Source organism: Aethalodelphis obliquidens, unplaced genomic scaffold (assembly GCF_003676395.1).
Source record: "Aethalodelphis obliquidens isolate GAN/ISIS:26980383/991018 unplaced genomic scaffold, ASM367639v1 scaffold90, whole genome shotgun sequence".
NCBI lineage: Eukaryota > Metazoa > Chordata > Mammalia > Artiodactyla > Delphinidae > Aethalodelphis > Aethalodelphis obliquidens.
Genome location: NW_020838034.1, coordinates 3,426,470 through 3,448,499, shown reverse-complemented (window position 1 = coordinate 3,448,499; position 22,030 = coordinate 3,426,470). Strand labels below are relative to the sequence as shown.

The 22,030-nt window shown below is 40.7% G+C and overlaps 1 protein-coding gene across 1 annotated transcript in view; it reads left to right on the top strand.

Moving 5' to 3' along the window:
- The window catches only part of FCRL5 (Fc receptor like 5), a gene marked incomplete at its 5' end in the record, with an annotated part of 32,130 nt that extends 12,646 nt beyond the window's left edge, over positions 1-19,484 (top strand). Inside the window, 8 exons of the mRNA XM_027095263.1 lie at positions 176-454; positions 13,467-13,745; positions 14,185-14,301; positions 14,977-15,004; positions 16,129-16,211; positions 16,414-16,482; positions 18,584-18,612; positions 18,691-19,484. Coding sequence (XP_026951064.1) covers positions 176-454; positions 13,467-13,745; positions 14,185-14,301; positions 14,977-15,004; positions 16,129-16,211; positions 16,414-16,482; positions 18,584-18,612; positions 18,691-18,780 — 974 coding nt within the window. The remainder of the gene's footprint in view (positions 1-175; positions 455-13,466; positions 13,746-14,184; positions 14,302-14,976; positions 15,005-16,128; positions 16,212-16,413; positions 16,483-18,583; positions 18,613-18,690) is intronic.
- Positions 19,485-22,030: the final 2,546 nt, after the last annotated feature.

Below are 22,030 nucleotides of genomic sequence, written 5' to 3'. Positions count from 1 at the left end.
GACTATATATAACACTACACAAATGATTTGTTTCTTCAGATATGAAGCAATTATAGCTGAGTTCTGAGTGATGTCACAAGGTCATTAAAAACATTTTCCTGTTTGAAATGTCTTTTCTATAGAAGAACGTATTTAAACAGCATGAACTGATGGTTAACTATCTTTTTTCCTTCAGTTCCAGTGTCTCAGCCTGTCCTCACCCTCAGGGCTTCCAGGGCCCAGACTGTGGTGGGGGACATGATAGAGCTTCACTGTGAGGCCCAGAGAGGCTCTCCCCCGATCCTGTACCAGTTTTATCACAAGGATGTCGCTGTGGGAAACAGCTCAGCTCCCTTGGGAGGGGGAGCATCCTTCTGCCTCTCTCTGACCACGAACCATTCTGGAAACTACTCCTGTAAGGCCGACAATGGCCTGGGGGTCCAGCAGAGTGAGGTGATGCTACTCAGTGTCATAGGTGAGTTGGTCCTGCCCACAGACAGCACAACCAGGGACTGACTGCTTTCTCTCCCCGGCAGCAGAAATGGAGCTCCAGCACTCCTGTTTGCTGGTGTGACCACCCAGCATATTTCCTGCACATAGAATTTCCAGTTGAAAGTCTGGGATCCTTCCTGTGTCTGCGCTTTCAGGAACCTGGACCTTCCCAGCAGCACAGTTCAAGAAGTCTTCTTGAATGTGATCAAAACTCCTCACTAAAAATGCAAAGAAGGTTTTTAGAACCAAGACTATATTTTGATCTGCAATTACGATACAAAAGGGAAAATAACGAATTTTAGGTATAGGTTTCGTTGCCCCCAGAAAGGTCAGGTCATTCTTTATCCTGGTTTTTCTCTCTTTGACTTCCAACAAACTTCTACTCTTGAGCTTCTTTCACTACCAGGGATATAAACATGCCTCACATTTCCATATTAAAAATTCTATATTAATATTAGCTAGGTACATAGCTTTTCAGGGTATACAATCACAAACAATCCAAGTTAGTTTACAAAGTGATTCTTAAAGCAGTGGGGACACAGAGGTGAAAGCAGGATGACATGGAGTGAAAATGGTCACCCATTAATCAAATTCTTTCATTCTCTAAGCAGTCTGACATCTTGCCTTTAGGTATAAAAGCCAAAGGAAAACTGCTTCTTGTCATCTCTGAATCTGCTTTGTGATGATCCCCTACAGGCCACTCTTATGGTAGAGCAAAAGTATGCTAAGGGCTGTTGAGATGAATGTTCTAGTGTTGGTTCTGAAGATACTAGCTCTATGAACTTGGCCAAGCATATTTCCCTATATTGACCTCAATTTCCTCATTCACAAAGTGAGAAAATTGAACTAGATGAATATCAGGGTCATCCTCAACCCTAGAATCCTATTATTTTGGTGCACAGGGAATATGGTGTATGTCAGACTCAAAGGTTCCTGGAAGGAGACATGCTAAAGGAGAAGCTGGGAGTCACTGCTCCTGGGATACAAACCCAGAGAAACACGAGACCATGAAATAACATGCAAATGCTTTCTGAAGTACATAAAGCAAAATACAGGCTGATACTCTTAGTCTCCCTTGGCTGGGTCCCTGAGTATCATAAGAAATACAGACAAAATCACATGAGCAGGTTGATTTAGGCATACCAGCCCAGGAGCCAGCATCCCATCAAGGTGGCTGGGGCAGCCACCTCTTTGGCATCTAGCAGGCTACCTGATTGCAGATTTGATTTTTTTCCATTCAACTAGTCCATTCTTCTCCCCCCAGTGGTAGGCAGCACCTGCCTCAGCCAATTTTCCTCTAAGGTTCACAGGAACTCTTACCGCATGGTTTACACACTCACCTTTTAGATCCACCACACAGGCATGTACTTCTGACCAAGTGCCACTCCCTCCCTCTTCACAACACAGTGGACCAGCACATCATACCCCTCACACTCTGTATTCGTGATTTTATACACATCCTCATTCCTTTGTTTCTATGATCCCTGGTGCAAATGCCTATTATTTATGCTGGTGCTATTACACCTAAAGGACTTCTTGCTAAATGATTGTGTCTGAGTCCTAGAACTAGGACACATCATGGAGAACTACAAGAAAAAGGAATACTTATTACATTGTCACTACCATCATCATCATCACCATCATAAATACTTACTGAGCCCTTGTATGTGCCAGGCCCTGTGCTTAGTACTTGACATGCAATATCTCATTTAATCTTTAAAATAAACCACTGAGGTTAAAAATGAGATCATTTTTATCCTCAGTTTGCAGGAGAGGAAACTGAAGCTTAGAGAGGTGAAGTAACCAGCTTAGAGACACAGCTAGCAAAGGTAAAGCCAGGTTGAAAAATGAGCCTATCCAACTCAATGTAAATCTACATTATAATATCTCTCATCCTTTGTGGCCAGGTTTAACACAACTTTTTAATAATTTATTATTCTGGAAGAATACATAAACTTTCACGATAAAAAGTCAAATGGAACAAAAGGGTACTTTCAGGTATATTTTTCTAGAAATATTAAAATATATTATAAACATAAAGGCATAGAATTTTTTACAAGTACAATCATATTACACATATAGTTATGCAACTTGCATTTTTTACTTGATATATCTTGGATATCTTTCGTGTTTTATTAGCAAGTCAACTAGGTTGTCTCCAGTTTTTAGCTATTATAAAAATTCTACAATAGAAATCTTTGCGCAAATATATTTGCAAATACTTTTTTAAATAGAAGTATAGTTACAATGTGTACAGCAAAGTGATTCAGTTTCATATACGTACATATATATATGTATATGTATATATATTCGTTATCAGATTCTTTCCATTGTAGGTTATTACAAGATATTGAGTATAGTTCCCTGTGCTATACAGTAAGCCCTTGCTGGTTATCTATTTTATATATAGTAGGGTATACATGTTAATCCCAAACTCCAAATTTATCTCATCCCTGCCTGCTAGCCCCCTTGGTAACCATAATTTTGTTTTCTATGTCTGTGAGTCTATTTCTGTTTTATAAATAAGTTCATTTGCATCATTTTTTTAGTGATAAGTGATATCATATGATATTTGTCTTTCTCTGTCTGACTTCACTCAGTATGGCAATGTCTAAGTCCATCCATGTTCCTGCAATGGCATTATTTCATTCTTTTTTATGGCTGAGTAATAGTCCATCGTATGTATATGTACCACATCTTCTTTATTCATTCATCTAATGATGATATTTAGGTTGCTGCCATGTCTTGGCTATTGTAAATATTGCTGCTATAAACATTGGGGTGCATATATCTTTTTGAACTAGCACTTGCCCAAGAGTGGAATTACAGGATCATATAGTAACTCTATTTTTACTTTTTTGAGGAATTTCCATACTATTCTCCATAGTGGCTGCACCAATTTACATTCCCACCAACAGTGTAGGAGGGCTCCCTTTTCTCCACAGCCTCTCCAGCAATGTTTCTTGACTTTTTTTTTTTAACGTCTTTAGCGGACTGTAATTGCTTTACAATGGTGTTAGTTTCTGCTTTATAACAAAGTGACTCAGCTATACATATACATATATCTCCCTATCTCCTTCCTCTTGCGTCTCCCTCCAACCATCCCTATCCCACCCCTCTAGGTGGTCACAAAGCACTGAGGTGATCTCCTTGTGCTATGCAGCTGCTTTCCACTAGCTATCTATTTTACGTTTGGTAGTGTATATATGTCCATGCCACTCTCTCACTTCGTCCCAGCTTACCCTTCCCCACCCCCGTGTCCCCAAGTGCATTCTCTACATCTGCATCTTTATTCCTGTCCTGCTCCTAGGTTCTTCATAGCCTTTTTATTATTTTTTAGGTTCCATATATATGTGTTAGCATACGGTATTTGTTTTTTTCTTTCTGACTTACTTCACTCCGTATGACAGACTCTAGGTCCATCCACCTCACTACAAATAACTCAATTTTGTTTCTTTTTATGGCTGAGAAATATTCCATTGTATATATATGCCACATCTTCTTTATCTCTTCATCTGTCGATGGACACTTAGGTTGCTTCCATGTCCTGGCTATTATAAATAAAGCTGCAATGAACATTGTGGTACATCACTCTTTTTGAATTAAGGTTTTCTCAGGGTATACGCCCAGTAGTGGGATTGCTGGGTCGTATGGTAGTTCTATTTTTAGTTTTTTAAGGAACCTCCGTACTGTTCTCCATAGTGGCTGTACCAATTTACATTCCCACCAACAGTGGAAGAGGGTTACCATTCCTCCACACCCTCTCCAGTATTTATTGTTTGTAGATGTTTTGATGATGGCCATTCTGACTGGTGTGAGGTGATACCTCATTGTAGTTTTGATTTGTTTTGCTCTAATGATTAGAGCATCCTTTCATGTCTTTGTTGGCAATCTGTATATCTTCTTTGGAGAAATGCCTATTTAGGTCTTCTGCCCATTTTTGGATTGGGCTTTGTTTGTTGTTTTTGATATTGAGTTGCATGAGCTGTTTGTAAATTTGGGGGATTAATCCTTTGTCAGTTGCTTCATTTGCAAATATTTTCTCCCATTCTGAGGGTAGGCTTTTTGTCTTGTTTATGGTTTCCTTTGCTGTGCAAAAGCTTTGAAGTTTCATTAGGTCCCATTTGTTTATTTTTGTTTTTATTTCCATTACTCTAAGAGGTGGACCAAAAAAGATCTTGCTGTGATTTATGTCAAAGAGTGTTCTTCCTATGTTTTCCTCTAAGAGTTTTATAGTGTCCGGTCTTACATTAGGTCTCGAATCCATTTTGACTTTATTTTTGTGTATGGTGTTAGGGAGTGTTCTAATTTCATTCTTTTACATGTAGCTGTCCAGTTTCCTTAGCACCACTTATTGAAGAGACTGTCTTTTCTCCATTGTATATCCTTGCCTCCTTTGGCATAGATTAGTGGACCATAGGTGCGTGGGTTTGCCTCTGGGCTTTCTATGTTGTTCCATTGATCTATGTTTCTGTTTTTGTGCCAGTACCATATTTTCTTGATTACTGTAGCTTTGTAGTATAGTCTGAAGTTATGGAGTCTGATTCTGCCAGCTCCTTTTTTTTTCCTCAAGACTGCTTTGGCTATTCAGGGTCTTTTGTGTCTCCATACAAATTTTAAGATTTTTTGTTCTAGTTCCATAAAAAATGTCATTGGTAATTTGATAGGGATTGCATTAAATCTGTAGATCGCTTTGGGTAGTGTAGTCATTTTCACAATATTGATTCGACCAATCCAAGAACATGGTATATCTCTCCATCTTTTGGTATCATCTTTAATTTCTTTCATCAGTGTCTTATAGTTTTCTGCATACAGGCCTTTTGTCTCCCTATGTAGGTTTATTCCTAGGTATTTTATTCTTTTTGTTGCAATGGTAAATGGGAGTGTTTTCTTAATTTCTCTTTCAGATGTTTCATCATTAGTGTATAGGAATACAAGAGATTTCTGTGCATTAATTTTGTATCCTGTAACTTTACCAAATTCATTGATTAGCTCTAGTAGCTTTCTGGTGGCATGTTTAGCATTCTCTATGTATAGTATCATGTCATCTGCAAACAGTGACAGTTTTATTTCTTCTTTTCCAATTTGAATTTCTTTTTCTTCTCTGATTGCTGTGGCTAGGACTTCCAAAACTATGTTGAATAATAGTGGTAAGAGTGGACATCCTTGTCTTGTTCCTGATCTTGGAGGAAATGCTTTCAGTTTATCACCATTAAGAATGATGTCTTCTGTGGGTTTGTCATATATGGTCTTTATTATGTTGAGGTATATTCCCTCTGTGCCCACTTTCTGGAGAGTTTTTATCATAAATTGGTGTTGAATTTTGTCAAAAGCTTTTTCTGCATCTATTGAGATGGTCATATGGTTTTAATTCTTCAAGTTGTTAATATGGTGTATCACATTGATTGATTTACGTATATTGAAGACTCCTTGCATCCCTGGGATAAATCCCACTTGATCATGGTGTATGATCCTTTTAATGTGTTGTTTCATTCTGTTTGCTAATATTTTGTTAAGGATTTTTGCATCTATATGCATCAGTGGTATTGCTCTGTATTTTTCTTTTTTTGTACTATCTTCGTCTGGTTTTGGTGTCAGGGTGATGGTGGCCTCATAGAATGAGTTTGGGAGTGTTCCTTCCTCTGCAATATTTTGGAAGCGTTTGAGAAGGATGGGTGTTAGCTCTTCTCTAAATGTTTGATAGAATTCACCTGTGAAGCCATCTGGTCCTTGACTTTTGTTTGTTGGAAGATTTTTTTTTTTAATTTTATTTTATTTTATTTATTTATTTTTTTAACATCTTTATTGGAGTATAATTGCTTTACAATGGTATGTTAGTTTCAGCTTCACAACAAAATGACAAAGCGATAAAGAGGCATGGACATATATACACTACCAAACGTAAGGTAGATAGCTAGTGGGAAGCAGCCGCATAGCACAGGGAGATCAGCTCGGTGCTTTGTTGGAAGATTTTTAATCACAGTTTCAATTTCATTACTTGTGACTAGCTTGTTCATATTTTCTATTTCCTCCTGGTTCAGTCTTGGAAGTTTATACCTTTCTAAGAATCTGTCCATTTCTTCCAGGTTGTTCATTTTATTGGCATAGAGTTGCTTGTAGTAATCTCTTAGGATGCTTTGTATTTCTGCGGTGTCTGTTGTAACCTCTGCTTTTTCATTTCTAATTTTATTGATTTGAGTCCTCTCCCTCTTTTTCTTGGTGAGTCTGTCTAATGGTTTATCAATTTTGTTTACCTTCTCAAAGAACCAGCTTTTAGTTTTATTGATCTTTGCAATTGTTTTCTTTGTTTCTATTTCATTTATTTCTGCTCTGATCTTTAAGATTTCTTTCCTTCTGCTAACTTTGGGTTTTGTTTGTACTTCTTTCTCCAGTTCCTTTAAGTATAAGGTTAGATTGTTTATTTGAGATTTTTCTTGTTTCTTGAGGTAGCCTTGTATAACTATAAACTTCCCTCTTAGAACTGCTTTTGCTGCATCCCATAGGTTTTGGATCATCGTGTATTCATTTCCATTTGTCTCTAGGTATTTTTTTATTTCCTCTTGGATTTCTTCAGTGATCTCTTCATTATTTAGTAATGTATTGTTTAGCCTCCATGTGTTTGTGGGGTTTTTTTGGTTTGTTTTGTGTGTGTGTGTGTGTGTGTGTTTGTGTTTTTTAATGTTTTTTTCCCTGTAATTCATTTCTAATCTCATAGCATTGTGGTCAGAAAAGATGCCTGATATGAGTTCAATTCTCTTAAATTTATTGAGGCTTGATTTGTGACCCAAGATGTGATCTATCCTGGAGAATGTTCCATGCACACTTGAGAATAAAGTGTAATCGGCTCTTTGGGGATGGAATGTCCTATAAATATCAATTAACTCTATCTATTCTATTGTGTCATTTAACGCTTCTGTTTCCTTATTTATTTTCATTTTGGATGATCTGTCCATTGGTGTAAGTGGGGTCTTAAAGTCCCCCACTATTATTGTGTTACTGTCAATTTCCTATTTTAGAACTGTTAGCCATTGCCTTATGTATTGAGGTGCTCCTATGTTGGATGCATATATATTTATAATTGTTATATCTTCCTCTTCAATTGATCCCTTGCTCATTATGTAGTGTCTTTCCTTGTCTCTTGTAACATTCTTTATTTAAAGTGTATTTTATCCAATACGACTATTGCTACTGCAGCTTTCTTTTGATTTCCAATTGCATGGAATATATTTTTCCATCCCCTCACTTCCAGTCTGTATGTGTGCCTAGGTCTGAAGTGGGCCTCTTGTAGACAGCATATATATGGGTCTTGTTTTTGTATCCACTCAGTGAGCCTGTGTCTTTTGGTTGGAGCATTTACTCCATTCACATTTAAGGTAATTATTGATATGTATGTTCCTATGACCATTTTCTTAATTGTTTTGGGTTTGTTTTTGTAGGTCCTTTTCTTCTCTTGTGTTTCCCACTTAGAGAAGTTCCTTTAGCATTTGTTGTAGAGCTGGTTTGGTGGTGTTGAATTCTCTTAGCTTTTGCTTGTCTGTAAAGCTTTTGATTTCTCCATCAAATCTGAATGAGATCCTTGCTGGGTAGAGTAATCTTGGTGGCAGGTTCTTCCCTTTCATCACTTTAAGTATATCATGCCACTCCCTTCTGGCTTGTAGAGTTTCTGCCGAGAAATCAGCTGTTAACCTTATGGGAGTTCCCTTGTATGTTATTTGTCATTTTTCCCTTGCTGCTTTCTTTGTCTTTAATTTTTGCCAATTTGATTACTGTGTGTCTTGGCGCGTTTCTCCTTGGGTTTATCCTGTATGGGACTCGTCGCCCTTCCTGGACTTGGATGGCTATTTCCTTTCCCATGTTAGGGAAGTCTTCAAGTATAATCTCCTCAAATATTTTCTCTGGTCCTTCCTCTCTCTCTTCTCCTTCTGGGACCGCTATAATGCAAATGTTGTTGCATTTAATGTTGTCCCAGAGGTCTCTTAGGCTGTCTTCATTTCTTTTCTTTCTTTTTTCTTTATTCTGTTCCGCAGCAGTGAATTCCTCCATTGTGTCTTTCAGATCACTTATCCGTTTTTCTGCCTCAGTTATTCTGCTCTTGATTCCTCCTAGTGTAGTTTTCATTTCAGTTATTGTACTGTTCATCTCTGTTTGTTTGTTCTTTAATTCTTCTAGGTCTTTGTTAAACAGTTCTTGCATCTTCTTGATCTTTGCCTCCATTCTTTTTCCAAGGTCCTGGATCATCTTCACTATCATTATTCTGAATTCTTTTTCTGGAAGGTTGCCTATCTCCACTTCATTTAGTTGTTTTTCTGGGGCTTTAGCTTGTTCCTTCATCTGGTACATAGCCCTCTGCCTTTTCATCTTGTCTATCTTTCTGTGAATGTGTTTTTTGTTCCACAGGCTGCAGGATTGTAGTTCTTCTTGCTTCTGCTGTCTGCCCTCTCAAGAATGCAAGAGTTTTCTGTGCATTAATTTTGTATCCTGCTACTTTACCAAATTCATTGATTAGCTCTAGTAGTTTTTGGGTAACATCTTTAGGATTCTCTGTGTATAGTATCATGTCATCTGCAAACAGTGACAGCTTTACTTCTTCTTTTCCAGTTTGTATTCCTTTTATTTCTTTTTCTCCTCTGATTGCTGTGGCTAAAACTTCCAAAACTATGTTGAATAATAATGGTGAGAGAGGACCACCTTCTCTTATTCCTGATCTTAGTGGAAATGGTTTCATTTTTTCACCATTGAGAATGACGTTGGCTGTGGGTTTGTCATATATGGCCTTTATTATGTTGAGGTAAGTTCCCTCTATGCCTACTTTCTGCAGGGTTTTATCATAAATGGGTGTTGAGTTTGTCAAAAGCTCTTTCTGCATCTATTGAGATGACCATATGGTTTTTCTCCTTCACTTTGTTAATATGGTGTATCACATTGATTGATTTGTATATACTGAGGAATCCTTGCATTCCTGGGATAAAACCCACGTGAGCATATTGTATGATCCTTTTAATGTGCTGTTGGATTCTGTTTGCTAGTATTTTGTTGAGGATTTTTGCATCTATGTTCATCAGTGATATTGGCTTGTACTTTTCTTTCTTTGTGACATCTTTGTCTGGTTTTGGTATCAGGGTGATGGTGGCCTCGTAGAATGAGTTTGGGAGTGTTCCTCCCTCTGCTATATTTTGGAAGAGTTTGAGAAGGATAGGTATTAGCTCTTCTCTAAATGTTTGATAGAATTTGCCTGTGAAACCATCTGGCCCTGGGCTTTTGTTTTTAGGAAGATTTTTAATCACAGTCTCAATTTCAGTTCTCATGATTGGTCTGTTTATATTTTCTATTTCTTCCTGGTTCAGTCTTGGAAGGTTGTGTTTCTCTAAGAATTTGTCCATTTCTTTCAGGTTGTCCATTTTTTTGGCATATAGTTGCTTGTAGTAATCTCTCATGATTCTTTGTATTTCTGATGTGTCAGTTGTTACTTTTCCTTTTTCATTTCTAATTCTATTGATTTGAGTCTTCTCCCTTTTTTTCTTGATGAGTCTGGCTAATGGTTTATCAATTTTGTTTATCTTCTCAAAGAACCACCTTTTAGTTTTATTGATATTTGCTATTGTTTCCTTCATTTCTTTTTCATTTATTTCTGATCTGATATTTATGATTTCTTTCTCTCTGCTAACTTTGTGAGGGTTTTTTGTTGTTGTTCTTCTTCTATCTCTAATTGCTTTAGGTGTAAGGTTAGGTTGTTTATTTGAGATGTTTCTTGTTTCTTGAGGTAGGATTGTACTGCTGTAAACGTCCGTCTTAGAACTGCTTTTGCTGCATCACATAGATTTTGGGTCATCATGTTTTCATTGTCATTTGTTTCTAGGTGTTTTTTAATTTCCTCTTGGATTTCTTCAGTGACCTCTTATTTAGTAGTGTATTGTTTATCCTCCTTGTGTTTGTGTTTTTTACAGATTTTTACCTGTAATTAATATCTAGACTCTTAGCATTGTGGTCTGAAAAGTTACTTGATGCAATTTCAATTACCTTAAATTTACCAAAGCTTGATTTGTGACCCAAGATATGATCTATCATGGAGAGTGTTCCATGAGCACTTGAGAAGAAAGTGTATTCTGTTGTTTTTGGGTGGAATGTCCTATAAATATCAATTAAGTCCATCTCGTTTAATGTATCATTTAAAGCTTGTGTTTCATTATTTATTTTCATTTTGGATGATCTGTCCATTGGTGAAAGTGGGGTGTTAAAGTCCCCTACTACGATTGTGTTACTGTCATTTTCTCCTTTTATGGCTGTTAGCATTTGCCTAATGTATTGAGGTGCTCCTCTGTTGGGTGCATAAATATTTACAGTTGTTATATCTTCTCCTTGGATTGATCCATTGATCATTATGAGTATCCTTCTTTGTCTCTTGTAATAGTCTTTATTTGAAAGTCTATTTTGTCTGATATGAGAATTGCTAACCAGCTTTTTTTTGACTTCCATTTGCATGGAATATCTTTTTCCATCTCCTCACTTTCGGTCTGTATGTGTCCCTAGGTCTGAAGTGGGTCTCTTGTAGACAGCATATATGTGAGTCTTGTTTTTGTATCCATTCAGCCAGTCTATGTATTTTGGTGGGAGTATTTAATCCATTTACATTTAAGGTAGTTATCAATATGTATGTTCTTATTACCACTTTCTTAATTATTTTGGGTTTGTTTTGTAGGTCTTTTCCTTGTCTTCTGTTTCCTGTCTAGAGAAGTTCCTTTAGCATTTGTTGTAAAGCTGGTTTCGTGATGCTGAATTTTCTTAGCTTTTGCTTGTCTGTAAAGGTTTTAATTTCTCTGTCAAATCTGAATGAGATCCTTGCTGGGTAGAGTAATCTTGGTTGTAGGTTTTTCTCTTTCAACACTTTATATATGTCCTGCCCCTCCCTTCTGGCTTGCAGAGTTTCTGCTGAAAGATCAGCTGGTAACCTTATGGGGATGCCCTTGTATGTTATTTGTTGCTTTTCCCTTGCTGCCTTTAATATTTTTTCTCTGTATTTAATTTTTGATAGTTTGATTAATATGTGTCTTGGCCTGTTTCTCCTTGGATTTATCCTGTATGGGACTCTATGCCCTTCCTGGACTGGATTGACTATTTCCTTTCCCATATTAGGGAAGTTTTCAACTATAATCTCTTCAAATATTTTCTCAGTTCCTTTTTTTGTCTCTTCTTCTCTGGGACCCCTATAATTTGAATGTTGGTGTGTTTAATGTTTGCCCAGTGGTCTCTGACACTGTCCTCAATTCTTTTCATTCTTTTTTCTTTATTCTGCTCTGTGGTAGTTATTTCTACCCTTTTATATTCCAGGTTATTTATCCATTCTTCTGCCTCAGTTATTCTGCTATTGATTCCTTCAAGAGAATTTTTAATTTCATTTATTTTGTTGGTCATCATTGTTTGTTTGCTCTTTAGTTCTTCTAGGTCCTTCTTAAATGTTTCTTCTATTTTCTCCATTCTATTTCCAAGATTTTGGATCATCTTTACACTCATTACTCTGAATTCTTTTTCAGGTAGACTGCCTATTTCTTCTTCATTTGTTTGGTCTGGTCATTTTTACCTTGCTCCTTCATCTGCTTTTTGTTTCTCTGTCTTCTCATTTTGCTTCACTTACTGTGTTTGGGGTCTCCTTTTCACAGGCTGCAGGTTCGTAGTTCCCGTTGCTTTTGGTGTCTGTCCCCAGTGGCTAAGGTTGGTTCAGTGGGTTGTGTAGGCTTCCTGGTGGAGGGAACTGGTGCCTGTGTCTTGGTCAGTGAGGCTGAATATTGTCTTTCTGGTGGGCAAGACCGTGTCTGGTGGTTTTTTTCGGGTGTCTGTGACCTTATTTTGATTTTAGGCAGCCTCTCTGCTAATGGGTGGGGTTGTGTTCCTGTCTTGCGAGTTGTTTGGCATAGGGTGTCCAGCACTGTAGCTTGTTGGTCATTGAGTGGAGCTGGGTCTTAACATTGAGATGGTGCTCTCTGGGAGAGCATTTGCCATTTGTTATTACGTGGAGCTGGGAAGTCTCTTGTGGACCAATGTTGTGAACTCCGTTCTCCCACCTCAGAGGCATAGGACCTGACACCCGGATGGAGCACCAAAACCCTGTGAGCCACAATTTTGGGAAGTCTGAGGTCTTCTGCCAGCTTTCAGTAGGTGTTCTCTAGGAGTTGTTCCACATGTAGTTGTTTTTCTGATGTATTTGTGGGGAAGAAGGTGATCTCCACGTCTTACTCCTCCGCCATCTTGAAGGTCTCAGTCCTGTTGACTTTTTTTTTATTCAAAATATAAAATTTATTCAAAAGCAATAAAATAACAGTTTCTATGAAGTATGAACTGTATATAATAAGTAAACACATCACAATACCAAACCTGTTGACTTTTTAATGATGGCCATTCTGACTGGTGTGAGGTGATACCTCACTGTAGTTTTGATTTGCATTTCTCTAATAATTAGCCATATTGAGCATCTTTTCACGTGTCTATTGGCCATTTTTTACATAACTTATGTTAGTAGCCCTAAAGAAAATAGTCTTAGAAGTAGATTTGCTGGGTCAAAGTTTATGTGCATTTTAAATTAGATATGTATTTCCAAATCACCATTCAAGGAAGTGTCTCAAATTTGCATTCCCACTGAGAGAATATCAGGGTGCCTCTTAATCCACAACCCCATTAGTATTATCTGCCTTTTTAAGCTTTGCCAGTCTGATGGGTGTTTTTATTTGTATATACTTAACTAGTAACAAAGATAATATCTTTATATATTTATTGGCTATTTGAAGTTTTTAGTGATTCATACCCTTTTCACACTTTTCTGTTGGATATTTTTGTGCATTGAAAGCTATTTGTGGATTCAGGTCATTAACTTTGCCTGTCATATGTGTTTCAATATATTTTCCTTGATTGAGATATGACTTTTATTATTTGTTTATATTATTTTTTGTTCCTTTCTGAATATGTTAGAAGTAGGAACTTCTATTGACTTTTTGTTTTTTCCTCAGTTCCAGTGTCTCGCCCTATCCTCACCCTCAGGGCCCCCAGGGCCCAGGCTGTGGTGGGGGATGTGGTGGAGCTTCACTGTGAGGCCCAGAGAGGCTCTCCCCCAATCCTGTACCAGTTTTATCACAAGAATGTCACCCTAGAGAGCAGCATGTCCCACTCTGGACAAGGAGTGTCCCTCAACCTCTCACTGACTGCAAATCATTCTGGAACCTACTCCTGTGAGGCCGACAATGGCCTGGGTCCCCAGTGCAGTGAGGCAGTGACACTTTCCATCACAGGTAAGTTTCCTATTCTCAGGCCACAGATGTGGCCAAAAGATTTCCTCCTAGGATACTCTGATAATCCTTGTGATGCCTGACCAGGACAGTGTTTCTCAGGGACATGTACACAAAGCTAGATGTTCTCCAAACTGTTATTTTCATTAAGTTTTTCTGAAGGCTTGTCATTTGGGTGGGAAAGGAGGCTAAAGAAGACCACCGAATTTAATACTCTTCAGCTAGCATCATCCATCCTGACCCTCAACCCTTGCATCAGCCACAGACATGAGCTTCCCCACCAAGAGAAGTTCCATCCCCTGTGCCACACTTGCACCTCATTAGCCTCAGGAGTCCTGGTCCCCTCAGTTCATCCTCTCTCCCAGGCATCAGCTCCAGGGATCAGGGCAGTTCAAGACCACAAGCCTCTCCATCTGGCTCATGCCTGGGGTCTCCCCCTCAGGGCTGACAGGGAGCAGAAGTGGCCCTGTTGCCACCGGTGTCACCGGGGGGCTGCTCAGCATGATGGGTCTCGCTGCCATAGCACTGTTGTTCTACTGCTGGCTCCCGAGAAAAGCAGGTGAGTAACTCCCTAGTTAACCTTTGCTTGAGTCCCTGTCCTTCCCATCTCCATTCCCTCAGGCCCATGCTGCCTTTGGAACCAACCGCAAGCTCTCAAAACCTCCTTTCTGCACAATTCCACAACTCCTACCTTCCTCTCTAGTTCCTCCAGAATTTGTCTTAATCAAATGCAAAGTTTCCAGAACAGCCCTATTGGGTGTAAGATGTCTTCACAAGATGCAGTTTATCTGACATGACAAATTACAGTGTCTTTCCCTCTCTACCCTTACAAGACCCCCAAGGAACGGAAGAGGAGAAGAAAAACTCTGAGAAATAGGAGTGAGAACAGAAACCAAATATAATTTGATAACTTACTGATTTTGTAAATGTATGGTACTTTCATAGCCGATCAAGTCTATTTTCCCACATTCAGCTATTGACCATTGTTCTTCACAAACTCCACGTTAAAAGATTATGGATTGTGGGCTACCCTTTTGTATTATAACTATACCCATCTGGAATCCAGGATCAGTAGTTTTTGCCCAATCTGCCACCTCCCTTGGACATAGCAAAGGAGGGTTCACATCTTAGAGACAGTGACTCCTGGAAGGTTCTAGGTGAGCCTCCTATGAGCTGTGCTCCTTGTGAAGTCTTCCTTCTCCTGGACTCAATGTCTCTCTGCTTTCCTTTGCAGGAAGAAAGCCTACATTTGACTCCTCCAGGTAAGACCTGCCTATATTGCCGTATGGTTAATGAAATGCCCACCAAGTGTGAAAATGGAATTAAATCTGGTTACTGCTGAGAGCACGGTCACTGCTTCATGTCACTGAGATGGGTTGTGCCAATTTCATGTTGCCACCTCCCTTGGGATATCTCAATTCCCAGGACCTTCTCACCCATCAGCTTAGCTAAATAGGCCTTTTTCTTGCAGCAAGTGTTAATTGCTTTTTATTTATTAACTTACATCCTTGGTCCAATGTGGCCTTGGTTGTTTGAGTGTTTGAGTGACACTATGACCACTGAATCCATCCGTTTCCTAAGATGGTCTTAGCTTAATCAGCCTGGAAAGCTCTGGTCATGGCCAACCCAACCTAACCAACATCTGTTGTGATGACAGCCAAGAAGATGGAGTCGTGCAACTTGGCCACCCCAAGAGACCTCTCTGCTAACAGGAGGTGGTGCCTGTGAAGAAGGGGCTGCCATCTTGGATTCCAAAGGCTGCCTTTAGGAGTCACACCACAGCTCACAAACTATCCCTGGGCAAGCTTATGGTAGCAGCATCCAAACCATCCTGAGTTCCTCTGAGCCTTTTTGTTTGTTTGTTTTTTTGGCCATGCTGCACAGTTGCAGGATCTTAGTTCCCCTACCAGGGATTGAACCCGAGCCCTTCTTAGTGAAAGCACCAAGTCCTAACCTCTGAACCACCAGGGAATTCCCATTTGAGCTTTTCTAATTATGGATTTCACTCAGATACTGATCTCTCTGGGAGTGTAGACCTTGGAGCCAGGTTTGAATCTTGGCTCTTCCCCTTTCTAGTTACATAGTCTTGAGCAAGTCATTTTACTTCTCAGAACCTCCATTTTTTCCATCTAAAAAATAGAGATAATAATAGAATCAACTTAATATTGTTATAGGCACTAGCACAGTGACATACAGGTGATCATAAAATCTGGATTAATATTATGATTTATAATATAATAGTCCATAACAATAGACCATTTGTTATATGCTCATCTACGTTTCCAGGCTTGGCAACTATCCTGTGGTAAAGACTCACTAACAGGGAATGATCCTTATAGTTACTTCATCAGGATTTCTGGGAAACATCAATGCTTCTATCTTACAGGAATCAGTCAGCTTCAGACCCACAAGAGCCCACCTACCACAATGTACCAAGCTGGATAGAACTACAACCAGTGTACAGCAATGGTGAGGACAGAGGACCCTCCATTTGGGCAGGGACCCCAGGGTTGGTCCAAGAAGTGGTGGGAGAAGAAATGAGGAAGGGACAGTACAGAGGCCCAGAGGGCTCTGCCCCCTCCAGAGAACAAACTCTATCGGGGGGAGGAGGAAGTAGCAAGACAAGGGGCAAGAACCTTAGAGTCCTCTCAAACTTCAACTTCTCTCCAAGTAAATCCTAACAGAGGAGACGTGGTGTACTCGGAAGTCCGGACCGTGAAGGTGGAGAACAAACAGGCAGGTAAGACCCAAGGACCCTTGATTTTGGCGGTCTATTGCTATGTGTGGCTCAGTCTCCACCCCTTCAGTGGGTCTGGGCCAACCAGACACAGAACTGCCCCTCAGGCTGGGTCACTGGGCTTCTTACTTTGTGCCCACCTACTCTGTTGCGATTAACCCAAGCTCACCATGCAGAGCTGCTTTCTCCATTCTCCATGGATGGCCTCAGCATCACTTGAGTAACAAAGTCATCACCCTGGGCAGTCAGCTCCTCAGAGCTTCAGTGTCCCATCTGTGAAATGAGACAGGACTGTCTATCATTCCCTACCTACTTGTACCTGTTTTCTACTGCTGCTGTGGCAAATGACCATGAGGGTTTAAACAATACAAGTTTATTATCTTACTGTGCTGTAGGTCAGAAGTCTAACACAGGTCGCACTGGGCTAAAATCAGTGTCGGCAGAGGTCCTTTCTGGAAGCTCCAGGGGAGAATGCATTCCCTTGCCTTTTCCAGCTTCTAAAGGACACTCTTTTCCTTTCTGGGGCTCATGGCCCCATCCCATCCCCTTCAAAGCCAGCAAGTGGCACCTCTCTAACCATTTCTTCCATAATCAGTGCTCCCTTTGACCACAACTAGAAAAAGTTCTCAGATTTTAAAATTCTCCTTAAAATTCCACCTGGATAATCTAAAATAATCTCACCATTTGAAGGTCCTTAATCTTAATCACATCTGCAAAATCCCTTTCTCATCTTAGGTCACATATTCACAGGTTGCAGGTATCAGGACATGGACATCTTTGTGGGAGACATTATTCTGCTTATCACAGTCTCTCATAGGGTTATTGTGAGGATCAAACGAGGAAGTAGATGTGGAGATGCTATTACAGCAGCAGAGTTTAAGCAGCTTTTATAATGAGTATATGCAGGTTGTCTGTCTGTGTCATTAGTCCTCACTCATGGTAGATGGTCAGCCGTGAAGAATCCCAGCCTGGTTTCGTCCTGCTCAGAGCAGGAAAGAGAAAGCCTTTGGGGCTATTCTAACTTTGTTCTGTAAAAAGTGCCATGTGATTTTTAGCCATTCTGCTTCCTTCTCTGGTTTTTTGATTCTTCTTGTATAAAATTAAAAGAACTCTATTTTGTTCCATTCTTGGTTCAGTGGCCCACCTCTAAAACGTATGAACTCATTCACACTTACAATCCCCTTTGAAGTGTGTTGTTACCCCATTTCACAGATGAGAAAACAGAGGCAGAGAGACCTTAAATGACCAGCCTGAATTCACAGAGCTAACAAATGACAGAAGAGTCTGTCTCTAGAGTCCAAGCCTTAGGCCAAGCTCTGCTTCTCAGGGCAGTTCCAGGGACCCTTGAGGCTCATTCCAAGCCAAAAAGAGAGGCTTGCTTGATGAATGCCATATTTCATTACAGCTTTAAGACAATATAATAATAATAACAACTTCTATTATCATATCAACATGTATTGAGCAGTTCCTATGTGACTGGTACAGTTCTGAGTACTGTAAATAAATACATTTTAAAATATATATATATATATATGCCATAAATATGTACACACACACATATATTTAAAGTTTGTTTGTTTATAGCCCTCAGAAGTGTACCTGCACATTGGAACTGCTCAGCACATAACAGATGTTAGAAATCAAACACACACACACATAACCCTATAGGTAGGTATTATTATTCCCAACATACAGATGAGACACCCGAGGCAGGAGATACTGAGTGACTTGCCCAAGGCCACAGAGGTGGCACGGCTGACCTGGGGCTCAGTCTGGGGTGGTCTGGATCAGAAGTCTGCTCTGAACCACTGCACTGCCTCTGCTCCAGGCCAGGCTGCTTTTCCATAATATACACTATGAATCTATGATCAAAGCATGAACAAGATAAAAAGTAGATTTCTTTCTTTTGAGAGTCCCTGGGGAGCTCAGCATGAGGAACAAAGAGTGGAGTGATACTGAGAGAGTTGGTCGAAGCTGTGAGGTTGAGGTTCTTAGGAAAGGTTCAGTGTAGCCACATGGAGATGGCTGTGGCTGGGCTGATGGCACAGAGGCAAAGAGAGAGTTCTGAGTTCACAGATGAATGCTTCCTTTCTTTCCACAGCAGCCTCTGACCCAGAGCTTCTCAAGAACACGGTGAGTCCCGTGACCTGTGTACTCTCCCACCTAGGGCCTGCTGGCCTCTGGCCCTCACCTATGTGCTCCTTCCCCCAGGATTCCTGCGTCATCTACTCCCAGGTGAAGGGGGCTTACACCGCAGCCCCTAAGCCCCAGCTCTTGGCTGCATCCCCTCCTCAAAGATGAGTCCACGCAGCTCCCGACTGCTGTCTCAGCCTCTGCACCCAAAAACCACCCTTGGGGGAGAAGGGACATCAAAGCAGGAAGATTTAAACCTTGGGTCCTAGACCCAAGGCCACACCCAGCAACCTGTGCATCAAGTGCCCACACCCTAGTGTGAACAGAACACAGGGCCCCGCAGGACTCCCGCCTATTTCCAAAGTGACAACCCTGGCCCAGTGGTCTTTTTCTTAATGACATGTGCTCCCAACCCAGGGCCCATGATGTTGCCTGGCTTCCTTAATGAACTTCAGCTTTGGTCACTATTCCGAGTCCTACCCCCATACACATCCCCACCATTCCTCCATGAGGACTGCCCCTAAAATCTGCCACGGATAACCTGCTTTCAGTGGGTGCTTTTCTCAGCTGCAGTCAGTCTGGTAAGGCTACAGTGGGCTCTGCCCAATGGGACAGCACACACCGCTGGAGACATGGACACTGCGCTCGTCATGGACCTCCCCATGATGGGACTGCATTCCACACTCCCCCTGTCTGTCTGAAACTCTAAGCTCAGAATCTGACACCAGGATAACTCCTCTCCTGCCCATGTGCCAATATCTACCTGCCCAAGTAAGTGGACTTCACACCTTAGGCCCTAGATCCTTCCCTTCCTGCCAGAAGTAACCCAGGACAGTCAAGGCCAGGAGGACCAGAGATGCAGATAGAATACATATTGAAATATAGGAGGTGCTCTATCACTATTTGATTGATTGAATGAATGAATAAATGAAGAAGATATTATGGGTCATTATGGTGTATTCCTACCCTCAAACTGGCATCTGATCCAGTGTGCTCCCTAGTAAATCCAAGAAGTACTCTTTTCTCTTCCCTGAGTAGGAAATAAACTAAGAGAAGGAGTTTGAGTGAGGAAAGCTGTGTTCAGAAAGCAGGAAGCCTTCTCAAACTTTAAAGTGCTTATGTAAGGAGGGTGGGAGGGAGACGCAAGAGGGAGGGGATATGGGGATATAGGTATACATATAGCTGATTCACTTTGTTATACAGCAGAAACTAACACAATATTGTAAAGCAATTATACTCCAATGAAGATGTTAAAAAAATAATAAAATAAAATAAAGTGCTTATGGGTCACCTGGAGATCTTGTTAAAATGCAGATTCTTATTCATTGAGTCTGGGTGGAGGCTGAGATCCTGCATCCATAATAAGCTCCCACGTGATGCTAATGCTACTGATCCTAGGAGCATACTGAGTACCCAGGCCCATGAAGAAGTACCGTGGGCTCTGGCTGCCCACTGCCCAACTCCATGGGGGCCACTCACGTAGATCGCATGCTCCCTGCACCATCTTTCCGCTAGAACACCATCAGATCCTGCTGCTAAGAGAACTTCTCAGCAACATGCTGGGTTTTGTCAGCCTCCCTAGGTCAGTAAAAAGCAGCTGCTGTCATCTTCGTTTCCCCACCTCAGGCCTCACACTTTCCCACAGAGGAAATGAATACGCTGTGAATAAATATACCTCTTAGCCTTCTCCATTCAAAGTTGATCTATCTCGCCTCTGAGCCATGGGATGTTTTGATCCATTTTTATGATGTCCATCACACCTCATCTTGATCTCCACCCTCCGGTGGATTGTACAGGGGGAATCGTTTCCAAGCCACATTGCCTGGATTAATAAAATCCTTGACGGGGCATTCATGGCCCTTCTCCACATAGTACCACCTACTTCCCTCTCCAGCTTTTTCCGTGGTCATTGTCCTCCACACCCTACACTCAATCACCAGGTGATCTTCCCCATTTTCTAACATAGCCACTCTGCACTTCCTCCTCTTAGCCTTTTCCGTCATTTGCATATGCTAGAATCCTGCTTATTCACTGGGCCCCAAGTCAAATGTCAGCCCCTACTGGAAATGATCTGTCTTTGGATTCCCATAGCACTTGTATGCCGTGAGACATGGAATCACTAATGGCTGATGTTTGGAGGGAACTTAGAGTTTATCTAAGCCACTTCTTTAATTTTTTGGTTGTAAATTGAGAACGAAAGAGGAAGAGCAACTAGCTGAAAATTAAATGACGAGTTAGTGGCAAAGCACATACTAAATTAAACCCAGGACTCCTGGTACCCAGGACAGTGCTCTTTCCTTTACACGGCTCCTCTGCTACAGAGACGTGTGCATTTTTGTGTTTCTCCAACAAGACTGAGAGTTCCTTAAAAGCAAAGCCCAAGCAGCCAGCATGGTACCTGGCATTCAATTGGTGCTCAATGAATTGTTGTCGAATTGGATGTCCATTAAATCTCCCTGATGAATAAACATCACCTCTACAAATTTGTCTATATCATTACCTGCTCTCTCTTAACCCAAAGAAGTGCAACACATGTCCTTCAATCTTAGAGTTTTTAATAATCCCAATAAAATCATTGCTACAAGGTCCACCTGTCAGTTTGAGATGAATGCTGTGTATTGTTCAAAACAAGAACAAGATGCTTGTATGAACTGCAGGTATCTAAAACACCACATAAATCCCAATCAGTTGTCCCCACAAAACTTGCTCTCCTTACTGTGTTCTCTTTCTTCCTTCCTTCTTTCTCCCCCCTCCCCCTTCTTCTCCTTCTTCCTCTTTTCTCTCGCTCTCTCTCCCTCCCTCCCTCTCTTTTCCTTCTTCTTCTTCTTTTTCTACTTGAAGATAGCACTCTACCCACTCACCCAAGACAGAAGATGCATAGCCGTCTGTGAGTCTCTACATTGAATTGGTCACCCAAGCCAATCCAGTCAACTTTCTTTCCTTTCTTTCTTTCTTTCAGCTGCACCACACAGCATGCGGGATCCTAGTTCCCCAACCACCAGGGATCAAACATGGGCCTCCTGCAGTGGAAGCTTGTAGTCCTAACCACTGGACCACCAGGGAATTCCCCGTCAGCTTTATTTTTGAGATATCTCTCAAATCACATCCTCCTTTTAGTTCCTACTGCCACTTCCTTAGTACAGGCCTTCATCACCTACCACCAGCATTACATAATAGCCTCGAAACTGGTTTCCCAACTTCCAGATTCTCTCTTTGCATAACCATCCCCAACAGATTTGCCAGTTCGACCTCCCAACAGAGTTGCTAATATGACCTTTCTAAAAACCAGCTCTATTTATTCCTCTGCTTGAAATCTTTCAATTATCCAGATTTCAGGCTCTATCAGTGGACACAAGGGTCTTCAGGATTTAGTTCCAACTTACATTTTCAGCTCCACCTCCCAATATCCCCTTTAACA